The sequence below is a fragment of a genome, unplaced genomic scaffold (genome assembly GCF_019419815.1).
Source record: "Pyrus x bretschneideri cultivar Hongxiangsu unplaced genomic scaffold, Pyrus_bretschneideri_v1 Contig81, whole genome shotgun sequence".
Classification (NCBI taxonomy): domain Eukaryota; kingdom Viridiplantae; phylum Streptophyta; class Magnoliopsida; order Rosales; family Rosaceae; genus Pyrus; species Pyrus x bretschneideri.
Genome location: NW_025999822.1, coordinates 813579 through 838030, shown reverse-complemented (window position 1 = coordinate 838030; position 24452 = coordinate 813579). Strand labels below are relative to the sequence as shown.

The following is a 24452-nucleotide window of genomic DNA, read 5'->3' as shown; positions in this document are numbered from 1 at the left end:
TCCCCAAAATTATGACATAAGTAACAAATGGATGCCAAAGAAATACCACGTCGATTGATAGTACCCTCAGTAGGAAGTTTATCATGAAAATTCCGTCAAACCAAAATAGATAGTTGAGGCAAAATAAAATGTCGCCAAATAACCTTAGCCCAAGCACAATCATTATATTTCCTTTGAATAAGATAATATCCAAAAGAAAAAAGAAAAAATCTTAGTAGGCAATGGTTTCCAAATCAATTTGTCATCCTTTACATTTAAAGGCAAAGGAAGATGTAAAATATGTTGCACCATAGATGGGAACAAATCTATAAAATAATCTGGCAATCACCAACTTTGAGATTCAATAGCATCAGAAAACCAAGGAAGAATCATAGGTAAAATGACTGGAGATAATGAAGAGTTAATAATCGGATCATCCAACCATTTGTTGAACCAAAAGGAAACTGACCTCCTATCACTGATAATCTAATGACTATTAGTATTCAGAATAGGTAAAGCACGCTTCAATCCATGCTACACAAAAGATCGTAAGTAGATATCTTTTTTTTAAGGCACAAGAAGAAAATATTGAGAAGCAAAAGAGCCCCACAAAAAAAAAAAGATTGTAAATCATCCTAGCCGAAACTAAGTAAAGCCATCAAGTCCAAAGAAGCTAAATCATGTAGACCAAGCCAACCTTCCTGCTTAGGTCCATATACCATACTCTAGTCAATAATAGTTACCAACTTTCGAGAAGCCAGGTCTCTTGAGAAAATTCCACGCACAAGCAGTAAGATGCTTTAAAAGGCACGATGACAATTGATAAACTAGAAACCATGAAAAAAATAAGCTTTCATAAACATACTGCACCAATTGAAGTCATCTTGCCATTAAAAGAAGTTTACCTTTCCAATTTGATAGACGAGCTTTAGCCTTATCTACCAAGGCTTGAAAGTGAATTCTCCTTGGCTTACCATGAAAAATGGGTACCCCATAAGATATCATGTATACATATAGCCAACAAAACTCACTGATATAGTATTCATAAATTTTGTACAACATCACACGTCCTTATATAATATACAACAACACTAAAAGGGGAGATTTTTGAGATAAGCCTCACAATAAATCTATTGGAAGAAGCACATGGGTGTACAGACAGCACAACACAGCAAGCATACAGCAAGGGTGTGCACTCAAAGCACATGGGTGTACAGACAGCACAGCACAGCAAGACAGCAAGGGTGTAAAGGACAGCAAGGGTGTAAAGCTTTCAGCTTTCTTTGTTGCTGGCTCATGGACAGCAGGGAAAGGAATTGCATGTGCATGTGTGCTGTTGCATCCGAAGCTTTCTTTGTATTATGTATAAATATGCCTTCCCATAAGGCTTTCAAGATATGAGAAGTATTGCAATTCAAATAAAAAAAATCAATATGGTATCAGAGCAGGAAAAATAACCTGCCTCTGCGAAGCTTGCTGCTGAAGTTAATGGAGCTGATGCTGCTGAAACTGGTGCTGCTGCTTCTGAGAATGAAACCTGCTGCGAAGCTTGCTTGATTGTTTGGATAGAACTGGTCATGACCATGCTCTCGCCCAAATGCTGAGCCACCTCGAGCACCAACCGGATCGAGTTGTCCAGCACCTCAAACGCCGTCAAGATCGGGGGAAGTCCCTCCTCGAACCTCACATCGACGACGGCTCGTCTTCTTCGACTCGCTTCCTTTTACGACTCGGACGACTCTGCCGCTGAGAAACCAACGACGCGATCTGCAACTGTGTCTGCAGCAGCATCTGTGTCAACTTGGTCTCCAGCTCGACCCGCTGCTTCTCCGCCTTCAGCCGCAGAGCCTCCCTTGCCTTGGCCATCTCTATCTCCGCTTGCTCCATTCTCTGAATCGACTCGGACACGACTCGGAAGCAAGCCGCGAGTCCCGACAACCGTGTCGACTCGCCATCAGAGTCGGAGGAGCTGTCCGAGTCGAAACTCAGCGTCGCATGAGAATCTTCGTCATCGCGATCGACTAAGTTTGGATGTACGGCGGATAAGGGTCCGATCGAGCCTTTCCCGGTGAATTCGTCGGTGATTTTTTTTTCCTCTGCTTTTCCGCCATTGGAAGCAAGCTCTGACACTCTGTGAGTGAAAGAAATGGATTTGGCGGTATGGGTTTTATAGCAGGGAGGAAGAAAGTGTTTCTGGTGGGGAAGAAAAGCACTTTTCCGTGAGAGGAAGCTACAGATTTCTCGTGGGAAAGGGGAAATCACAGAGAGGTGATAACTTTAATGGTGGGAAACAGTAAGCATCCAAAGATTTCTGTTTTTTTCTGATTATAAAAAAAAAAAAAAAAATTCTTTCTTTATTCTTATAGGTCTTTATATGGCGGAAGAGAATTCTTATTCGTTTGGAGATTCCCAGATACCTTCCTCCTCAACCGTGTCTGAGGTGGATGTCAATCCAAATCAAAGATTAAGCTCAGTCTTGTTAAATGAGTTTAATTACTTACCTTGGTCGAGAGCAGTGAGTCTTGCCCTAGGTGGAAGGTCTAAGCTAGGGTTCATAAATGGAAGCATCGAAGTCCCTGATGTCTCTTCACCAACTTATGAAATCTGGCTTTGCAAGGATCAGCTAGTTATGTCATGGCTCCTAAATTCCATGGAACGTAAACTAGCTGAAATATTCAATTATTCTGAATCATCATTCAAACTATGGCAGACAGTCAAGGAAATGTATGGCAGCCAGAACAATGCTGCACGTGTGTTTCAATTGAAGAAGAACATTTCCAACATACAACAAGAAGGAAAGCCCTTTGTTCAACTTTTAGGCAGCATGAAGAGCATGTGGAATGAGTTGGAAATGTATCGGCCTCACACAACTGAGGCGTCTTTACTACTGAAAAGGGCAGAAGAAGACAAGATATTCCAACTCTTGTCAAGTCTCGATCCAGGATACGAAGACCTACGAAGCCACATACTCATGAACCCCGAACTACATTCCTTCACCAGCGTATGTGCAACAATCCAACGTGAAGAAGTATGAAGGAAAGTCATGAACACTGGCACAAAGACCAGTGTAACTGAAGCAAGGGCTTATCTAGCCAACGAAAGAAAATACAAAGTGAAGAATCCACACTTAAAGTGCCAACACTGCAACTATACTGGTCACGTTAAGGAGACATGCTGGATTTTACATCCAGAATTAAAGCCAGAGTTCATGAAGGATAACAAGGGCTCACAAAGACTGAACCGTGCACCACATAGAGCCAACAATGCAACTACCTCAACCTCTCATAGGTCTGATGCACTCAAGAGCTTCATTGCAAATCCAGCTGCACTCATAAATGAGTTTGCAGTGTATCTTCAAAGCAAGAAAGAAAGGATTAAGAGTGACCAAACGGTCGGCTTTGAAGATGGAAATTCAATAGCTTTGCTAGGCAAGTTTGCTGGATTTCTGACAGAAACACAACACATGGCCCAAGATGACATGCAAGGTATCATGACTGCTTTTAAAACTGCTCTTAATGTAAATATGATGCATGATTTGTGGATTGTTGATTCGGGTGCCACAGATCATATGACCAACCATGTTTCTAAGTTTCACAAGTTTGAAAAATTTTCAAAACCGTCTCAAGTCTCAACTGCCAATGGTGAGAGTTCTAAGGTTTTAGGGAAGGGAAATATCAACTTAATATTGGACAAAATTGAGTCAGTAGCCTTATTTGTTCATTCTTTTCCATTTCAACTTCTATCTGTGGGAAAAATCACCAATACCTTAAATTGTTTGGCCATTTTCTCTCCTCACAATGTCATTTTTCAGGATTGCCTCACCAAGAAGACGATTGGTGAAGGGTTTTACCTTGATGGCCTCTATTACATATCAAAAAACAGTCCCAGAGGATTTCAAGCCAAGTCCAGTCCATCCCAAGATAGTCAATTGTGGCATCAACGTTTAGCTCATCCTTCCCAACCTGTTTTGTCTTCCTTGTTTCCAAACTTAGGTAATGATTTAATTTCGTGTGAAACATGTCATTTGTCTAAAGCCACCAGATTGTCTTTTACCTCATCCTTATCTAGGACTAGTAAAGTTTTCGAACTAGTTCACTCAGATGTATGGGGACCAACGTTTGAATCTTTTGATGGTTATAAGTATTATGTAACTTTTGTCGATGATTTCTCTAGAGCCACATGGTTGTACCTTTTAAAGTCTAAGAGTGAAGTGATTGAAGTTTTTAAGGATTTTCACAAAGAACCATTTTTCCTCTCAAATTCAAACCTTAAGATCTGACAATGGCACCGAATATATGTCCCATATCATGTCATTATATTTGAGCAAGCATGGTATCATGCATCAAACAAATTGTGTCGGCACACCTCAACAAAATGGTGTAGCTGAAAGGAAAAATCGTGACATTCTGGAAAAAAACGAGAGCATTAATGTTACAAATGAACGTACCAAAGAGATTTTGGTCACAAGGAGTCATGGCGGCTGTGTACATCATCAATAGACTTCCTAGCCGAGTCTTGGGGTTTAAATCTCCACTTGAAGTCATGAAAGGAAGAAAAATCGACCTTTCACATCTTAGAGTCTTTGGCTGTGTTTGTTTTGTTCATATACAGTCACCCCATCGAGATAAGTTGGACCTTAGAGCTCTCAAATGTATTTTTCTTGGTTATTCATCAACACAAAAAGGATATAAGTGCTATGATCCTCAACTAAGAAAAATAATTGTATCTAAAGATGTACGATTCCATGAAGCTAACCCTTTTTTCAGCAAATCACATGAAGCCACAAGTCAGGGGGAGTGCATCTTAGATCTAATTCCTCTACCAAGAATCTGTACTTCTACACCTCCCATTGAAGTCAATAATGAAGGTACTCATCCTGATAATTCTGTGCATGATGATGACTCGGTGCATGATGATGACAACGGCAACATAGAAAATCCTCAAGGTGTGGATGACAATTTGAACGAGGATGAGACAAACCTCCTAGTACCTCGACGCAATCCTCGGCGTGATAAACAACCTCCCACAAGGTTTCAAGATTTTGTCACATATAAACTGAGGCATCCAATTTCAAATTGCGTGTCGTATCAAAAGGTAACTCCATCTCATGCTGCCTTTCTTAACAACATTTCAAGTCACAGTGAGCCTCAAAACTTTTATGAGGCTAATAATCAAGTTGTGTGGAAAGAAGCAATGAGAGATGAACTCAAAGCACTAGACCAACACAAAACCTGGAGCATCACCAAACTTCCACAAGGAAAAAAGGCAGTGGGCTGTAAGTGGATCTATAAGATCAAGTTTAATTCTGATGGTTCAATTGAGAGGCATAAAGCCAGGCTGGTGGCTCGAGGATTGACTCAAACATTTGAGGTGGATTACAAGGAAACATTTGCTCCTGTTGCAAAAATGAACTCAGTAAGGGTTCTATTGTCTGTTGCCGTCAATAAAGGTTGGTCTATGTATCAAATGGACGTGAAGAACGCTTTTCTACATGGTGATCTTGAAGAAGAAGTCTATATGAGATTGCCACCAGGACACCCACAAAGCCAAGAGCCTAATTTGGTGTGTAAGTTACATAAGTCAATTTATGGACTGAAGCAATCACCACGTGCTTGGTATGCAAAACTAAGTACCGTTCTTCATAACATTGGTTTCAAAAGGAGTAATGCAGATTCATCATTATTTGTTCGCACAAGAGCTGCAAGCAAATTAGTTGTGTTGATATATGTGGATGACTTAATAATAACAGGTGATAATGCTGCTGAAATCACCACACTCAAACAGTCACTTCAACAACAATTTGCGATTAAAGATCTTGGGGTGTTGAAGTATTTTCTTGGAATCGAAATGGCATCTTCTTACAAGGGACTATTTCTTAATCAACGAAAGTATGTCATGGACCTACTTAAAGATGCCAATATGAGTGATGCCAAGCCTGCACTTACCCCTCTTGATAGCAAGCTCAAGCTTGACTTGGGAGGCACGCCACTCTCGGATATCAGCTTATATCAGAGGCTTGTCGGCAAGCTGATCTACCTAACGATCACCAGACCAGACATCTCACATTCAGTAAGTATTGCCAATCAGTTCATGCACTCTCCCACCATCGAGCATCTGAACCTTGTCAAAAGAATCTTACGGTACTTAAAAGGGTCTGTTGGTCGTGGCATCCTCATGGCAAAGAATGACAACACTCAAATCATGGGGTACTGTGATGCTGATTGGGCAGGAAATGCAATCGATCGCAAGTCCACCACTGGTTATTGTACCTTTGTTGGTGGAAACTTGGTCACGTGGAAGAGCAAGAAACAAACTGTCATCGCAAGATCAAGTGCCGAAGCTGAATATCGTGCAATGGCCTCAACCGCGTGTGAGCTGATATGGCTAAAAGGACTTTTATGTGACTTAGGTGTGTTCACAGCTCAACCAATGACCTTATTTTGTGACAACCAGGCTGCCATGCACATAGCATCAAACCCCGTCTTTCACGAAAGGACGAAGCATATTGAAGTTGACTGTCACTATGTCCGTGAACAAGTACAGTCGCAGGTGATTCAGACACATTATGTAAAAAGCTTCGATCAGCTGGCTGATATATTCACCAAACCTCTGACTTCTCATCAGTTTCAAAGACTCCTTTCCAAGCTTGGATCTATCAACCTACTGGATCCAGCTTGAGGGGGAGTATTGGAAGAAGCACATGGGTGTACAGACAGCACAGCACAGCAAGCATACAGCAAGGGTGTGCACTCAAAGCACATGGGTGTACAGACAGCACAGCACAGCAAGACAGCAAGGGTGTAAAGGACAACAAGGGTGTAAAGCTTTCAGCTTTCTTTGTTGCTGACTCATGGACAGCAGGGAAAGGAATTGCATGTGCATGTGTGCTGTTGCATCTGAAGCTTTCTTTGTATTATGTATAAATATGCCTTCCCATAAGGCTTTCAAGATATGAGAAGTATTACAATTCAAATCAGAAAAAATCAATAAAATCATTATTCATTTCCCTTTGCATAATGAACAAAAGTCATACACAAATAATTCCCACATATAAAGACTAATTAATTTTATCGTTAGTTAATTAGCTTTGCAACTTGATTTATCTTTCCATTTCTCTATTTAGGAATTGGTCCACTTCCATTTTTGTGTAAACCATCCATCAATGGTCGTTATTAGGAGCTTACATCAACACTATTTTAATACCTACGGAGACTGAAAAAACAGACGATAAATGAAGGGTGTATATTGTCCAATTTTGCAAACATGAAATATTCATGCTTAGGCCGGAAATTGTCCAGTCCGAGCTAGCATTAAATAGTGTCCTGCCCCAAAATTGCCCGCCGAAGTTTGAAAGTTAGAAATCCTACCGTACTGCCCATTCTTTAAAATGTCACTACTAAAATCATTTTAGGCCCATTATCAATCTACCTAAACAGTACGTACCGCTTAATTGTACGAGCATTAGATACTTATATCGAAATCTAACTGTTAATTTTTTAGCACGGAATATATAAAAGCACTTTCGATGAGCTTCGCACACTCCCAAAACCACTTGCAAGGGGTTACAAAAATTGGTAGGAGAAGAAGAACAAGAGCTGTTTGGTGCCGCATCATTTTATGGACGAAATTGAAATGATTGATTCGTTCATATTTTAAGGATTTAAAAGGATTTCCCCCACTATTCGCCACGCCATGCCCAAGTGTTCCTTTCTTTTTTATTATTTTTGAAGAGAGAGAGAGAGAGAGAGAGTGGTAATCCAACGTAGAAAAGCATAGATACACCACCATAACATACAGACACTGCAACTTTACAACAAAAGACCGCATCCAAACAAACACTTCTCAATTTCTCTCTCATATATTCTACTCTCAACTCCTAATAATCTCTCTCTCTCTCTCTCTCTCTCTCTCTCGACTTTCATCATGTTTTTCTGATAAGCCTTTTGATTACTCCCTGCCTCCAATTCTGGAATTTGATGAAACTTCTCAAATCAAAGGTAATTCTAACAGCGCTTTAACTTCTTCAGATACCCTTTTTTCTTCTTCTTGAATTGAATTCTTGAGAAGTCAAGGACAAATGTAAATTCTAATGCATGAGTACTCCGTTTCTGTTTTTTTCCTTTCTTTAGTTTTCGAATATAATCCAATTAAAGGAGTTTAATAGAAAATAGAGATGTTGAATCAAAATTTACGTAGATTTGTGTTGTTTTATTTCAATTTGCAGGTTTTGGCTTAAAATCTGGAGGCTGTTTCTGCTGAAGTTGGAAGGGCGAATACAAATGTACATTTCTGGTACGATTTTTTATTTTAAAATAAAAGGATTTGCAGTTTTAAGTTTAGAGTGTGGATTGATAAGTTATGGTGCAGAGAACTTACACTCTTACAGCCTCACAGCTTGTTGAAAGGAATAAGAACAAGTGTAGTTTGTCAAAACTATTTTTTTTTTCTTTTTTACTCATTACCATTCTCTCTCCTTATTCTAATTTATTTCTTTCAAAAATAATTTATTGGTTTTTCAATTAAAAGTTTGGAATGGACGGTCTTGATGCATTGACATGTGTTCATGGGGGGGTTGTTACTCTTGGACGGTGGGGATTCGGATGATGGTGGATAAAGTTTGGAATCAAGTCTTTATGTCACCACAAAACGTTTTGGGCAGTACCACTTGTTTGAGGGCTTTTATCCCTTTTTTCACTTTAGAGACGAAACATTCATTTTCGGTTCATTTATATTTTTCTGTAATTGTAAATGAGAGAGATATTAAATTCGACTCTCATGGATGCATGAGAATTTGATATCCCATTATTATGGTGAGGCTATCACGTGATGATTTGCCACGGTTGATCTAGTTTTCAAAATAAGTCACAAGTTCTAATTTCTCTCATTGCATCATGAGATTTAAAAATTGTAACAGTTTACACTTGTCGTTTGTTTGACGTCTAATTCTCCATCAAAATGTTAATTTTTTTTTTCTATGTAGTGCAAATATGGCTTAGACAAAAGCCCAAGTGTGAGTATCTCGCTCACTATGTCATCAATTTAACGAAGAATCAAACATTCAATTAGATTGGTGATGAATTTCAATATGTTATGGTTCAACATGAGAGATAATTTCGAAGACCTATTTTAAAAATTACTCAAAACCTAAAATGTGAAATGGATAATTTGACAGAGAAATGGTTTTCTCACACTTGTTTTCTTCTTATGCGTACACCTTGTTTATTTATGTCTCTTTAACCATACGATGTAATATTAATACACAAATGTTGCACCTCGATACATAATTCTTATTAAATATGAGATGAAGTTCACACACTACGTGTATAAATATGAAAGATTTTATTTTGTTGTTGGAAAGCATTAAAGAGAGAAGTTGGAGAGAAATGTTAAAGAGGGAGGGAGTGAGGGACCGAAAACATGGGGGTGGGGAGGGTATTTTTATTTTTACTAGCAAAGGTCACGTACTCTTGTGTGTTGAGAAATATTTGTATTTTAACAGTTTTATGAGCGGAGTTATTTGTTTTTAACAGGTTGGCAGGCATCCCAAAAAATTAGGGGTTGGCTATTAGGAAAGAGAGAGAAAGAGAATGAGTTGAGAGGGTATGGATAAACTGATATAGTTGTGAAGTTTAGAAAAGAAAAAAAAACAGTAAAAACCTGTTTATACAAAATTTCTTTAAGGCCCACATTATTTTCTTTTCTAATATCTTCTTCCAGTTTTGTATTAAAAGAGTATAGTAGCAATTTTATTAGTTTTTGGTTGACAAACAGTGTTTTCTTAATATGTAGTTTAGATTTTTTAAATTAGAGACATGTTTTGATAACATGTGAGTGAGAAAAGGAAAAAAAAAACAGAGTATTTTTTGTGCAAAATTACTTAATACCCATGATATTTATTTTATGATATTTTCTTTCAATTATGCATGAAAGGGTATAATAGTATTTTCATTAGTTTCTATTTATTTATTAATAAAGAGTATTCTATTAATAAGTAGTAAAGATTACGTCACGCGATGGTGTGACAATCTCATGAAATAATGTCACATCCCGGCCCGGGCGATCACTTCCCGGGCCCGCTCCACCACCGTAGCACGATATTCTCTGCTTTGGGCCCTTACCACGTCCTCACGGTTTTGTTTCTGGGAACTCACACAAGAACTTTCCGATGGGTCACCCATCCTTGGAATGCTCTTGCGCGCTACTCGACTTAACTTCGGAGTTCCGATGAAATCCGAAGCCAGTGAGCTCCCAAAATGCCTCGTGCTAGGTAGGGATATGAATATACATATAAGGATTACTCTCCTGGATGATGTAGGATGTCACAAATAATATCTCATAATTCAGATTTATTTGAACATTATTAATGCAATACATTTCTTGCTTTGTTATGTGTTGCAAGTGGTGGTTCTGAGGCTGAAGAACTGATCCATTGTCATTTTGTTTGCAGAATTTGGAACCACCATGTGAGGCAGTGAGAGTATTTATCAACCATTTCAGAACACCTGCACTCCTTGGGCTGATTTTATCGTTATCTACCAACATCCCTTAGATCTCTTTTTCACCTAAGGTACTCTCCTTAATATATTCAATGCTATTTAGTAAGTTAGCTTCTTTTTTTTGGGTAAGTAATTTTGTTGCTTTCCCGTCCACCCAGTAAATTAAAAATGAAATGAAATTTGCAAGCTTTGATTGCAACCAGGGCCAAACTTTTCTTTCAACCTTTTCGTCTTGAGTTCAACCCCTCTAAAAGTATGAATTAGTATAGAATATCAGTTGTACTAAAAAAAATAAAAATCAAACAAATGACGATTGGTCGAAATGGGCCATCAAAAGTAAAACAACCCAAAACCCCAATCTTGACAAAAAGAAACTCCTTCGTGACTTATTAGGTCAGGTCAGATACACAAAACAATAACACATAATATGAGGTCACTTAGTACTATGATATTGTGGTCTTCATTTTCACTTGTAAGTGAGAGATCTTAAGTTTGATTCTCGTCAAAAGATCATTTGAACCACATTATTGCTAGCCCATTATGAGGCTAAGCTCACCTCCTCTAGTGTAGATAATTTTGTTTGTTCCAACAAAAAAAAATATTATAATTTCAGTAAAATTGTAAAACACCACAACAGTACTCCAGATACACTAAAATTTACTCTTAATACAAGGTGTTGTTGCCACTTCTACGGTATCTAACATCGAGTTTGAATCTCTCATTCCATAAAAGAAGAGAAAGAATAGAAAATATATAAGTAATTAGAAGGTGATTCACGTAAGAAAAATAGTAACACTCATCATTACTTACGAATTAATCTTCTCATTAATTTTTGCAACTAATACTATTTAAAGTGGTATTTCTTTTCACTTGTAGTTGAGGAGTCTCATATTCGATGCAAATAGATGATGATAATCTATTTTATTTTTGTTGAGTATAATACTTAGTAAGTAACCTGCACATTATGTGATCGAACCCAATTCTCCTTCTCTTGAATGTTGAATATCATTGTATATAAAAAAAGACGATATCACTAATTTTTTTCTAATGAGAAACAAAGAAAGCTAGGCTTGCTTCACTATTCTCCCAAGAGAAACTCTTATACAACAAAGCAAACTTTATTGATAGAATAAAGATACATTAATCAAAGTTATTATGAAGGGGCATCATTCCATGAGTTCAAATTTTCATAACCAAAACTCCTTATAGACTATACGTGGCTTATTTAGTTGAGTGACACGTGTTATTTTGATTTAATTTTTTTTAATTTTTTTTTATTAAAGAGATAAGTTGAAGAGTTAATACTGGTAAGTAAGATTTAAATAAATGATCAAATGCTAACAAATGTGATAAGTCACAAATAAGCCACATATGATTTTGAGTGTAAAAGATTTGAACTCTCATTCCAAGGATAGCACTTGTCCACCAAATATGGCCTTCCTTCAATTAGCCGGCATGCACCGTTCGGTATTATGAGCCACTCATATTTCTTGACACAATTAGGTTTGTCTCTTGGTTGTAAGTAAATGTCAAACCATTGAGATCCGTCTTCCCAATCAAATTTGCAATAATATTGCGTGGAAGAGGAAGAGGGTCTGAACTCAGAACATAGCAGGTTAAAGAGGAAGTCTTTAACTACTAAGACAATCTACCACTTGTCACGTGTCCAATCACTCAAACTTTAAATAAATTATGGGTTGTTTTATTTACACCTCACATTTTGTTGAATACATCTTACTTAAAATGACATATATGCCTTAATATGAATTGACTATTTAGGTAGGTTTTTAAATAAACTTTTGTAATCTGAATATTAATGAAAAAAGTTCATTTTTATGAATGAAATATCAAATTGAAAGTCTAAAAGCTTTACATGAGGTAGGACTTCATATATTTTTTTTCATTTTGCATTCAATTTGAATGTTGTCTTACTGTTTCTATAATCCTAAATCCCGATATAGTTCTTCGTTAGGTCTCGACTGAAAAGGTGAAGATATTTCGATAAACACATGTTAAAAACTTGTACATTTTTATGTACTTTTAAGTTGAATCCTATTGAAAATATGCACCACTTACGTAGGAGTTTGGTGAAACTATATATTTTCAGTAGATACCTATTGAAAAGGGTGTATAGTTTTGTTATTGACGTGCTGAATCACCAATTCGGTAGATGCTTGCCGAAAATATAAACTTTAGCATCTCCAATAAAAATTTACGCTACTTTGGTTAAAGCTATTAAACTTTTAAAAGAGTACACTATCATTTGACCTCGTAAACTATATTTTCAATAGATATCTATTGAAAAGGATGCATAGTTTTGTTATTGACGTGTTGAATCACCAATTCGGTAGATGCTTGCCGAAAATATAAACAACTTTGGCATCTCTAATAAAAATCTACGTTGCTTCGGTCAAAGCTACTAAATTTTTAAAAGAGTACATTGTCGTTTGACAAACTATTATCCCAGTTGAAACTGACCCCTTGAATTATGTTTTTGGTAAATTAACTCCTTTTAACTTTTTGAAATTAACCAATTAACCTCTCACCGTTAGATTCAATAAAATTTCATCTACTTTGTCGTAAAATATAGAGTAAAGGTGTGCTAATATTTGATGGTGAGGGGTTAATTGGCTAATTTCAAATAATTCATGAGATTAATTTGACAAAAATATAGTTCAGGGAGTCGATTTCAACTAGGATTAGAGTTCAAGAGGTCAAACGAAAGTTTACTTATTTTTTTAAATCATTTGAGCCAATCCCCACTATACATGGGGATAATGTGGGGTATGAGGGTAGCTTAGGTAAGTAAAATTAGTGTTTTTTTTATTTTTATTTTTTATTTTTTATAATTTTTTATAATAATAGATGTGTTTTTAACAATTAAAAACAAAGAAACTTTAACGAAAAATCATATTTTTTCAATAAAAAGTCAATCTTGGTACTATTCACTTTACTCTTTATTTTGCCCTTATCGTTAAAACTCGAAGTTTTCAAACCTTTTTTTATTAGTTTTCCTTAAAAACAATTATCGGTGTCACCAAAATTTAGCTTATTTGCAAAAATTGTCACTGTCTCTTTTCAACTTATTCGATACTGTCACCAAACTTCAACTTATTTACAAAAATACCACCGCTTTTTTTGTTGTCTCTATAATAAAAATTCACCAAGTGTTTTTCATTAAATTTTTGTTATTTTAAGCTATTTTCATTAAAACCTCCAATAAATCATGGTTGTTAACACTCCAATTCCAAAATTTTCCTTTTGCACTCATTCGAGTGCTTATTCTCTAATATTTTTACATGTATTGAGTGGATGATGACTTTGTATTAGAGTGTTAATTAACTCCTTAAATTTATGTTAGCTTCAAAATATGATCAAACCTAAATTGGAATACGATTGTGAAAAGAAGAAAAAAAAGAAAAATAATAAGGCTCATAACCAAAGATCTCATTTATCTTGTTTTGTAAGAGACAAAGAGACATGATATTTGAAGCTAGGTTTACTTCACTAATCTCCCAACAGAGAAACTCTTATTTAACAAAGCAAGCGATTATTAATAGAATAATACATTAATCAAAATAATTATGAATTCCAGGGATAGCACCTGTCCACCAAATCAGGCCTTCCTTCAATTAGCCTGCATGCACCATTTGGTATGATGAGCCAATTACAATTCTTCACGCAGTTAGGCTTGTCTCTAAGTTGTATGTATATGTCAAACCAGTAAGATCCGCCTTCCCAGTCAAATTTGCAATAATATTGCGTTGAATTCCAAAAGTTTGGTCGAAAATGGAACTCGAAGGACCCATAAGGGGGTATCACATGAACACCAACATCATCATCCGCGGACTTACAGTGAACAGTAAGGTCGCGACCATTACGCAAATAGTTAATGATTGTGACATGAGTTTTGGGATTGATGATATCGGCGTAACATGTACATGTTAGCATCAGAAGAAATGTTAACACCACTGCACTTTTAATATGCACAGTCATGCTTGTTTTCCTGTAGTCTTAGTGGATGAAATTTATGAAGGGACAATGTTTGTTTTCATACAAAATTTCGATTCATGTATGCCTAATTTGTTAACATGCACAGCTTCCTGAAAATACAAATTTTTATACAAAAAAGGAGAGAAATCTAGGCCTTTATGGTATAGCAGTAAAGCCTTCCTTAAATGGCAAGGTCAAAATCAACAGATGAACTGTTTCCTTCTCTAGAAAAATTCGGTTCATTGTATGCTTTGACGTAGGTCAAGATAGTTGTATCATAATCCCATATCGTGTTGTGCTAATCTCATCTCTTTTATTAACCTTTGTCACTCCGTGTATATTTAAAAAAATTTATGTCCTTATTAAGATGTAATTTTTGCGGTGCCGGAGGACAATTACCCTTTACTCTTTTTGGTGCGTGCATAGTGTCAGAGTTGAGTTCAATAGAATGTACAAATATAAAATTGTTTATTAACCAAGTTATAATTCGTTAACAAGGTAGTCTGAGCTATTCTATGTCACAGGAAAGAATTTGAGGTTGATTGAAGAAGTGGTGACTTAAATGGCTAGAGTTTGTTCGCCATACTTTGATCCTGAATATGAGAACCTGAGCACAAGAATCAATCCCCCAAGGTATTCTCTCTGTGTGCGTATGAACTATTTAATCAAAATTCTATTCAGGTTTCACCGTTTCATTCAGCGAGATTGTTATTTTTTAGAATGTGCGTGAATATGTTGGAATAATAATAACAGTTCCATATATATTGTCTTCTAATTATTTTATGTCGCTGTACGATTTGTTTGCAGGGTCTCCGTAGACAACTCTAGCTGCAGTGACTGTACTCTAGTCAAGGTGATTTTTCCTTTTAATCGTTAGAATTACGCTTTCTGCCGACACCAGATTCCCGCAGTCATGTATGAAATTCATAGGTTAATTTAACTCTGAATGGAAGTCTTCCAAACTCCAGGAAAACCAACCAAAGACGGGATTTAATTTGCTTCCTTTTTAAATTACACTCAGTAAACATATATTAATCCAGCCATCATGTTGAAATTGGTGTGGCGGGTATGAAATGCATGTGTAGGTTGATAGTGTCAACAAACCGGGAATTCTGCTTGAAGTCGTGCAAATCTTGACAGACCTTGACCTCATAATCACCAAGGCCTATATCTCCTCAGATGGTGGATGGTTCATGGATGGTATGCATATTTTCTGCCTGATTTTTCTGTGATACTTAGTCGTCTTGGCTCCAAATCCTCTTTTGAACTGGTAAATATTTACTTATTTATTTGTTGGTCCTCTGCGGAAAAAAAATTGCCTTGTTGAATCGACAGTTCTTGATTTAAACTCGTTAACGCATAAACATTTGATTTGTTAACCTGAAGTGTTCATATAATTAAAACACGCTAGAGTATTAACCTGAATCGCTGAGTTCCAAAGACTTCTTGTTCTTGTTGTTTGTTGTTGAATCCCTCCACACGTGCTAACAAGTGTTTGTCTATTCGTTTCTACACATTAGGTTACAATACCGAGTAGGGAGTATTAGGTGTAACATAACACCAATAAGGACCCTTATTTGTATAGAATACAAAACCATAACCGTGTATGCGCATCATAAGCCCATTAGGAATCCTTATGCATCTATACTTTATTAATTAAATCCATAATATGATAGGAAACCCCTTTTGCCCATATTACTCAAATTCACTAAAACTTAATGGGCACAAGATATGCTAAGTTAATATTTCAAACCCCAACTGGATTTCCAAGCAATTCACAAGTGACTTGGAGACCATAGGTCCATAAGCACTATATGCGGTAATAGGATAAATATTCCAACACGATTATCCACCGGGAGTCCGCAACAATTCATTATGTGCACGCGCGTGTATACTAATGAATTTGACATTTGTGTTCCTTAATAAACAGTATTTCACGTCACGGATCAGCAAGGAAAAAAAGTTACAGACAGCAAAACCATTGACTACATAGAGAAGGTAAGCTCCTTGGTGCTTTCTTAATGCCACATGCTTTCTTGTGTTTATGCGATCATCATCTGCATCAAGATTCTCTCCATTCCAAATTTTGCTTTACCAGAAAATGCAGGCTCCTGAATTGTCCGAATAGCACCTTGCATAAGGGGTTTCCGCTTTTTTCTTTTGGTTTTTATAAAGCATTTCTTTCACGCAATGATATTAAGAGCGATGTTGTCTATGATTTGTGGCATGCATAGGCTTTGGGACCAAAGGGCCATATCACAGACGTGCTGAATGCTTGGCCAGGAAAACGGGTTGGAGTGCACTCTGTCGGGGACCATACAGCCATTGAGCTTATTGGCAAAGACCGACCAGGTCTCTTATCTGAGATCTCTGCTGTCCTTGCCAACCTTCACTTTAATGTAATCGCTGCCGAAGTATGGACACACAATAGACGAATAGCTTGCGTTGTGTATGTCAATGATAATACTGCATGCCAACCTGTGGAGGATAAAACCAGATTATCTACTATGGAGGAGCAGCTCAAGAACATCCTACGCGTGTGTGAGGATGATGAGAAAGTTGGTCACACTAGCTTCTCTATGGGATTCACGCATGTTGATAGGCGGCTCCACCAGATGTTGTTTGCTGATAGGGATTATGAGGGCGGTGGACTGGCAAATGAAGTTGATCACTTTCCTCCCTGCTTCCAACCAAAGATCACCATTGAGCGTTGTGAAGAAAAGGGGTACTCGGTGGTTAGTGTGCGGTGCAAAGACCGTGCAAAGCTCATGTTTGACATCGTATGCACACTCACAGATATGCAATACGTTGTTTTCCATGCCACCATTTCATCTGATGGCCCATACGCATCACAGGTACATTCAATGTCATGCTTATCTGTTTACCGATTTTCAAGTTCTTGAAACTAAGTTTCTCCAACAGATCAATTTTAGGTGGTTGCTTTTCTGTTTTCCTGAAATTCATTCTATGGCGTATGAAAAGAAAATATTCTTTTATACATTATGAGAATCAACGCAAAAGGGGTAAAGGAAGACCTAGGAAGATTTGGAAAGAGACCGTAAAAAAAGACATGGAATACTTATGTCTAACGAAAGATTTAGCGCAAAACCGAGTGCAGTGGCATTCAAGAATTCATGTAGCCGGCCTTAGTGAGATAAGACGATATTATTTTTATTGTTGTATACATTCCAAGGGCTTCAAAATTCCATAATCATTAATTTCTTGACTGAATTCTTATGCTAAGTCTCTAATTATTATTATTATTATTTTTTTTGGCGGTTTGAAGAGTACTGATTTTGTCTTCCAATAAACGGAATGCATCATCTTGTTGACTTCACCATATATTGAAACTGCTTGAGAATAATGATTAAAGCACCTTAACTGATGCATATAGTTAACTGCAGGAGTATTTTATTCGTCACATGGATGGTTGCACCCTCGATACTGAAGGAGAGAAGGAAAGGGTCATCAAATGTATTGACGCTGCAATTCGGAGAAGAGTAAGCGAGGTTAGTGAAAAGTCTATCCAGTATTTAACACTCGTTTAATGCTTTTGCTTCGAGTTAATGCACATTTGAACTTAAGAACATATTTTTTTTAGCTAATCCTGGACTTGCAGCTACACAGCATAAAAGGTAGATATGCATTTAACTTGTATATGTATTCCTGCAATATTATACAGGAGATCAAGCACATAAATTCCTCTGAACTAAATTGTTTCCTCCAATTAAACACGCAATATCCGAATGAAATTTCTTTTTATTTGAATGAATCCCTGATGAAATTCTCAAAGAAAAAGTATAGTGCATGGAAAAGCTGTTACATAATTTATAAATTCATCCATTAAACCGGGCAAGTGCTTGCAACAGAAGAGAGCATTTTCTGATTTAAAATTGAAAGCATTAACATATCTTCATAATCCACTGCATCCAATTCATATGAACCGGTATTTGTAAACTTTACTTTATGTTGGAAACAACGAGGACGTGAGTTCTTGATCCATTTAGACGATTAAATTGCCATGAAATTCAGGGTCTAAGGCTAGAGCTGTGTGCAAAGGATAGAGTAGGCTTGCTATCTGAAGTAACAAGAATTCTGAGGGAGAATGGATTGTCAGTTACAAGGGCCGGCGTCACAACAATTGGGGAGCAAGCAATGAATATCTTTTATGTTAGAGATTCTTCAGAGAATCCCGTGGACATAAAAACAATAGAAGCACTTCGTAAAGAAATCGGGCATACAATGATGTTCAATGTGAAGAAAGTCCCAACAAATTCTGCTGAGGCACCTGAGACTAAGGGATGGCCTAAGACAAGCTTCTTCTTTGGGAACTTGTTAGAGAGATTCTTGGCTTGACAAGAGGTCCATATGACTGTGAGGTACATTGAAAATGTACAGAAGAATAAATCTGTTCAGGAAGTTATCTGGACAGAGTTTCTGCTTTTGTACACACTCTATAAAATGTATGCTTGCAACCTTGTAACTTATGGACTTTGCGCAACACTTTCTTTTTACTTCGTTTTGACATTTGATCCTTTTCTTGATCAGTCTTATGATTATACTTCCATATGCCGCTTTGATATGTCAATCCAACTCTTCCATTATAGACTTCGCAAATTTGACTCGTTTAGATAAAACTTTAGACCTAAAATAAGAAAATTTTGTTCATTCTATATCTAATTGATATGTCATTGAATTAGTATTATGTATCAGAATAGAATGTAAGACAATGTATACGTGCATCTTGCTGAAGTGTGAAATAAAAAAGACCCTTATTATTGATTTTATCAATTATTTGATGCTTATTAACCCTAGTCTTTGTGGGAACTTTTGATAACCATTTCGTTTTTAGTTTCTACTTTCACCACTTTTCTAAAATCCCTATTCAGCACCTCCTAGGCGCCGCTAAGGCGCTAGGCAATTGGCTACCGCCTCGATTAATCCCTAAGTTTTAGAAAATTAAGAAATGGCATCTAGACCTGCTTAGGTGTCTGTCTAAACCGCCTAAACTTGCCTAGACCTGCCTAAAACTACCTGGACACTAGGAATCTCACTTAGACATAAAATTAATCACTTTCATTATGCATTAATTTTTTTCAATAAAATGAAGAGACTTGTTGAATACTTGAATAAACACTCATTATATGTTTGTTCCCCATGTTATCAATATGTTCTAATACTTTATATTCTATATGTCATTTTATTTTGCAATTTATATATTCCAACATAATTATGTATTTTTTGAAGTACAAGCAGACACTTATTTATATGATATACAATAAAGTTACTTAAATTCGTCTAGTTCGCCTAGGCCCCCACCTAACTGCTTAGGCGCTGGACCTCACTTAGCCTCCTAAGCGCTAGACCCTAGCCCACCCTTAACTAGCTTTTAGCATTTTTTAGAACCTTTGGTTTTCACTACTTTTCTTCAAAACTCGGTTGGAAGATCATGAAGTTATCTACACAGTTTATACAATTGTACATGTACAAGAAAATCCAACAAGCGACATCGAATCAAGGGTTAAGAAGAGGATATCTACGATTGATCCAGCTAAATCCGGCTAGATCGAATCGTATGAGGACCCCAACAGACGTAGTGCACAACCAAACCTTGCGAAAAGCAAGAACGTGTGAATTTTTTTTTTTTTTTAAATTTTTTTTATAAAAGTTAAGAACTAAAAACAAAATAGTTAGTAAACTGTGGCTAAAATTGTGGAGACTTGATTTGACCTAAGAATATGATTAATGAGCTTATACTTAAATACGTTGAAAGTAATCAGTCAAGAAAGGAAGATTTTAGAATTTTTATAGAAAAGAAAAATTACAGAGGCATTATTATGAAATTGGTGTCATCTAGGATTTAAGTGTTAAATTAAAAAACATGCATTCTTAGAGATATAAAGCATGTATTCTGCTTTAATGTGTGGTTGATGAGATTTCTAGCTTAATAACGTTTTTGAAAATTTTAGCTAGTTTTTTAGGAGTCATATTGTAAGCCTTAACTTCCTTGTCTTTTCATATTTCTGACTTTAAGTTGTAAGCCTATAAATACATGTATTTGTAATGCAAAAAAAGGTAAAAGTTGTTTGAATTATCATATTGGAATTTGATCATAAACTCGTTTTTTTAAGTGTCATGCTCTTGTTTAAGAGTTTGTTGCTTTGTTCTTTTAGTTGTCTACATCATAGGCTGGTACTAGAAGTAAATTTGAGATTTCAGGTCTCTCTTTGCACTTAAAGATAGTAGATCTTACTTATCTGTACTATCTATTCATACATATTTTCCACCACGCTGCACCTTGCATCAAATTACATAGAGAAGCCTCTTAGGCAAGAAAGGTTACAGAAATCCCAAAATTGAATACAACGAGCCTCAATGGTGATTCAATGACACCATGTGCATTGGTCAAAAGACGAATGACAAATCCCGATTAAAGCATCAGTAACAAAATTGACTCCACCGTAAATGTGACGAAAGGACACCACGAGAAAGTCGCAAGCAATCCCCTGAATGTGAATAGATGCCAGGGGGTCGGGATAGATGACAAAGGAAGGTTTTAGTTGCTTGCAACGGAAATTATTCTTTATTTATTTTATTAGATGGAATTCAGCCTATGCACTCAACTCTGAGGTTTGCAATGCAAGCAGCCATGCACGGTGGAGTAGAATTCTCTCCCTTCTTTTTTTTTCATTCTCTTTTTATTTGAACGGTCATGATTAAATCATGTCAATATGTTATACTAATTTTTTTTATAGCAAGAGAAAAGATAAAATAAGAGAATGTGAGAAGAAAGAATGAAAGATGATGGAAAGAAAAGTGGAAAGAATCCTAGTTCATGCACGGCTCTAGCTGGCCTCGAGTTGATAGCAAACATCCCCTTAAGAAAACACATAAGAAAAGAAAATTAAAATAAACAAAATGTTACCCAAAATACATAAAGTGGTGCACGATTGACTAAATAATCCTTCGCTGCTCATTGAATTTTATTATTTTACGCATTAAAACCGAAAGATGGTGACTTATTTATTCCTGTCAAAGAGTACAAAAAAACTAATCTAATTCTCACACGCAAACCAAATTATAAATGTAACATTAAAAAGACCAAATCATGCATAAAGAGATAAATCAAAGAAAAGACAACCCCCTACGCAACTAGTTATTATAAGGGTATATACTATAGAACTCTACTCAATAATTGTCACAAAAATTTGATAAAAGGTGAAAGTAGATAATAAATACATGGTATTTTATTTTTGAGAATATTAGAGCAATAGTTTCTGAATTTTAATTCAATTGAAACTTTGATTTTGAACTAAACATTCGTAATCATTGGTCTTTAAATTTATCAAAAATATGAAATATTAGTCATTTTCATTAACTATGTTAAATATTCCTTCCAAACCAGTTGCAGACTACAGTGGAGCAACATGAGCTTGATTTCAAAGATTTTCAGATTTTCAAAAACCCCCTTCAAGATTTTCACTTCGTTAACTTATCTCTCCAAAAACTCACCACTCCTTCAAGTACCAATGACCACGGGTATTTAGTCAGGGATCAATGTTCCAATTGATTTAAAATTCAGAGATCATTTCTTTAATTTCTCTTTATTTTTTATTTTATACGTACTTGCTTAAGTATGTTCATTGCTTCAATTTAATTTATTCAATTCGATGGCAAAAAAATAAAAGAGTATGCATGTATGAAGAGAGAAAAATGCATGTGATTATCTATTTTTAAAATAAAAAATATATATATAATTTTCATGGAGTCAATCATGCAAACTTTTTCATGTGTAAAGAAGATGATAATAGAATGTATCAAGACGAGAAGGTGTGCAGGATTCATGCACAAGATAGTAAATAAAATGCGTTCCCCCTATAAGGCATATGGAAGAAGACACAAACACAAAGATATGATATAAAATGTCGATGAAAACTAGACAAGGGCAAAAGAACATACCAAAAGATACGCACGCAATATGCACCCACCAAAAATAATGACCAAAATTTTGATTTCTGACATCCACTAGAAGCACCACTCATGCATTTCTGAAAGCTGAAGTGAAAGGAGATAAGAATGCTTTCACTTTTTTGTCCAGAAAAAGGAATTATCTGTGATTTAATTTGTTAAAGTGTGAGACCTAACGATCAAGCATCGATCGACGTCGTTTTGTCGCGTCTACACCAATCTCGCATCGGACTTTGGTAGGATTTGTCTGTCAAATACAACAATTCCACGTCCAACCGTCCGGTCAAGGAGGAATAAAAGTAACCATTCAAACAATTATTATTTTAAAGAATACTTAATTTTTCCATCTCCAGCTACAAGGGTTAAATTTTTCCTTCCCGGCTCGAGCTGCCTACATGCCTTGGTGTAGGTGGCTTAAGTTAAAAGAACTTCCTTTCTACACGGTGAGTTCTTAGTTAAAACTAACATCTCTATTGCTTGAGATTTGTCAATAACTAGAAGGATAATACATCCCTCGTTTTCAAGAAGGAACGAAGTCCTTATTTCCCGCTAACATTATATTCTTTGACCATACAAACATCATGATCAATTCATATACTTAAGCAATCTATTGCAACCCGATCCCTACTCATAATCCTATGCAATTCCAGTAACCAAACGTGCCCTCAAGGCTAAAAACGACTTGGGCCCCAACATCTAATGTGTGGGAAAGCCACATTACTTAGATCTAATTATATAATGAAATCTATATCAGAAAAACAATTAAACGAATTATGTAGTTTAAACTACGAATTTCCTTTAAAGATAAAAAAGAAATGCTTCGAATGAAAAACTGGATTGGTAATGATCCACCTAAATAATTTAAGGTGTTTAATTAGCTACCTAAATTGCCATTAAGGGATGAAGGCCTCTCTTATCAGCCACAATATTAACATCAGTAGTTACCAATTTCTAATGGTTGCGCTCTTAACTGAAAAATAGACACTATGGCTCACATTATTTTTTATATTTTGAGAGAAGCGAAGTCAATGTATATCACGTGCTTTGCTTCCCTATTTTTCACGTTATATGCTATATAGTCTCATCTAAAGCAAAAACAAATGAACTGGACTTGGCTGCTACAAATTCAACAGCAGCTGCTACTTACATCCAATTCCGATTAGACTTGTATTCAAGTTTTGATTTTTTTAATCAAAACTTGAATTCTTCAACAGTGAAGTTAAATCCAAAACAAATAAACTAGCTAGCTAGTAATACGATCTGACCTCCCAAGTTAGAAGTTGCCTTTGGTTTCTGCCGACTGCAAAATGACAAGAAGTTTGCCTATTTATCCCATCAATTTGCTGTCTGCTACTGATTTTTCTCCTGTTGCCAATTTTCTCTATCAACTATATCAATCGTCATTTTCCGTTACTGTATTGCTTACCGTTATCTAATATTCCATGCAAAAATGTCACATTTTTGTCATTAAGTGTGTTTCGTTATTTGTAAGTTAATATTTCATTTCTTGAAATTGGACATTTTAACAAAAAGTAGGTGAAATATTGTTAAACATGATTTTAGGTGGACAATTGCCCATTAATAATAATTTAGGAGGAATTTTATCAATATAAAATGTTCAAAGAAAAAATGGGAATTGAAATACAAATTTAAAGAAAAAAATTGGCAAAATGCTCAAAGAATGTAAATAATTAAAGAACAATTGAAAAAGGTAGAGATTTCGTCTTAGTGACAATCTATAAGGCAGCAGCATAATGCATGCGATAATGCTAGGGAGGTTAAGACTAATTTTGTAAATTAAATGACAAATTTAGTCTTCTTAGCATTACCTTTAGATTATTATTTAGGTATTGATTAATGTACTTTTTTTTTCTTGGTGACACATAATTTAGTTTGCAAATTTAGTCGACTTAGCATCTTTTGAAAGAGTCTCTGACAACTCATGTTTTGCACAATTCTCGTGCTAATATTATAAAATATTATATTAAAAAAATGAGGTGGCAGAGAGTCCATTCA

At 36.0% G+C, this 24452-nt stretch overlaps 2 protein-coding genes across 3 annotated transcripts; both read left to right on the top strand.

Moving 5' to 3' along the window:
- The first annotated feature begins 2992 nt into the window (after positions 1-2992).
- On the top strand, positions 2993-4208 carry LOC108867525. The gene is made up of 2 exons (XM_018648406.2): positions 2993-3464; positions 3791-4208. Exons 1-2 carry the CDS (start codon positions 3023-3025, stop codon positions 3817-3819), a joined length of 471 nt encoding a protein of 156 aa, XP_018503922.2. The 5' UTR covers positions 2993-3022; the 3' UTR covers positions 3820-4208.
- A 3515-nt stretch (positions 4209-7723) lies between these two features.
- Positions 7724-19002, top strand: LOC103957905 (ACT domain-containing protein ACR3). Of its 2 annotated transcripts, none has more exons than XM_048575869.1 (10): positions 7724-7976; positions 8204-8260; positions 10427-10546; positions 14993-15101; positions 15276-15321; positions 15554-15668; positions 16399-16466; positions 16703-17323; positions 17873-17977; positions 18501-19002. In XM_048575869.1, the coding sequence occupies exons 4-10, from the start codon at positions 15031-15033 to the stop codon at positions 18822-18824; spliced, it is 1350 nt and encodes a 449-aa protein (XP_048431826.1). In that variant the 5' UTR covers positions 7724-7976; positions 8204-8260; positions 10427-10546; positions 14993-15030; the 3' UTR covers positions 18825-19002. The 2 variants fall into 2 exon arrangements, with proteins under 2 accessions (XP_048431826.1, XP_009368404.2); XM_009370129.3 differs by having other exon boundaries at positions 8204-8271.
- The last annotated feature ends 5450 nt before the right edge of the window (positions 19003-24452 follow it).

Excerpts from the sequence above, each read along its gene's own strand:
- LOC103957905 (XM_048575869.1), top strand. The coding sequence starts at position 15,031 with ATGGCTAGAGTTTGTTCGCCATACTTTGATCCTGAATATGAGAACCTG. Across the intron at positions 16,467-16,702 it reads CCATTGACTACATAGAGAAG|GCTTTGGGACCAAAGGGCCA; the intron begins GTAAGCTCCTTG and ends TGGCATGCATAG. Across the intron at positions 17,324-17,872 it reads ATGGCCCATACGCATCACAG|GAGTATTTTATTCGTCACAT; the intron begins GTACATTCAATG and ends AGTTAACTGCAG.
- LOC108867525 (XM_018648406.2), top strand. The coding sequence starts at position 3,023 with ATGAACACTGGCACAAAGACCAGTGTAACTGAAGCAAGGGCTTATCTA. Across the intron at positions 3,465-3,790 it reads GGCCCAAGATGACATGCAAG|GATTGCCTCACCAAGAAGAC; the intron begins GTATCATGACTG and ends GTCATTTTTCAG.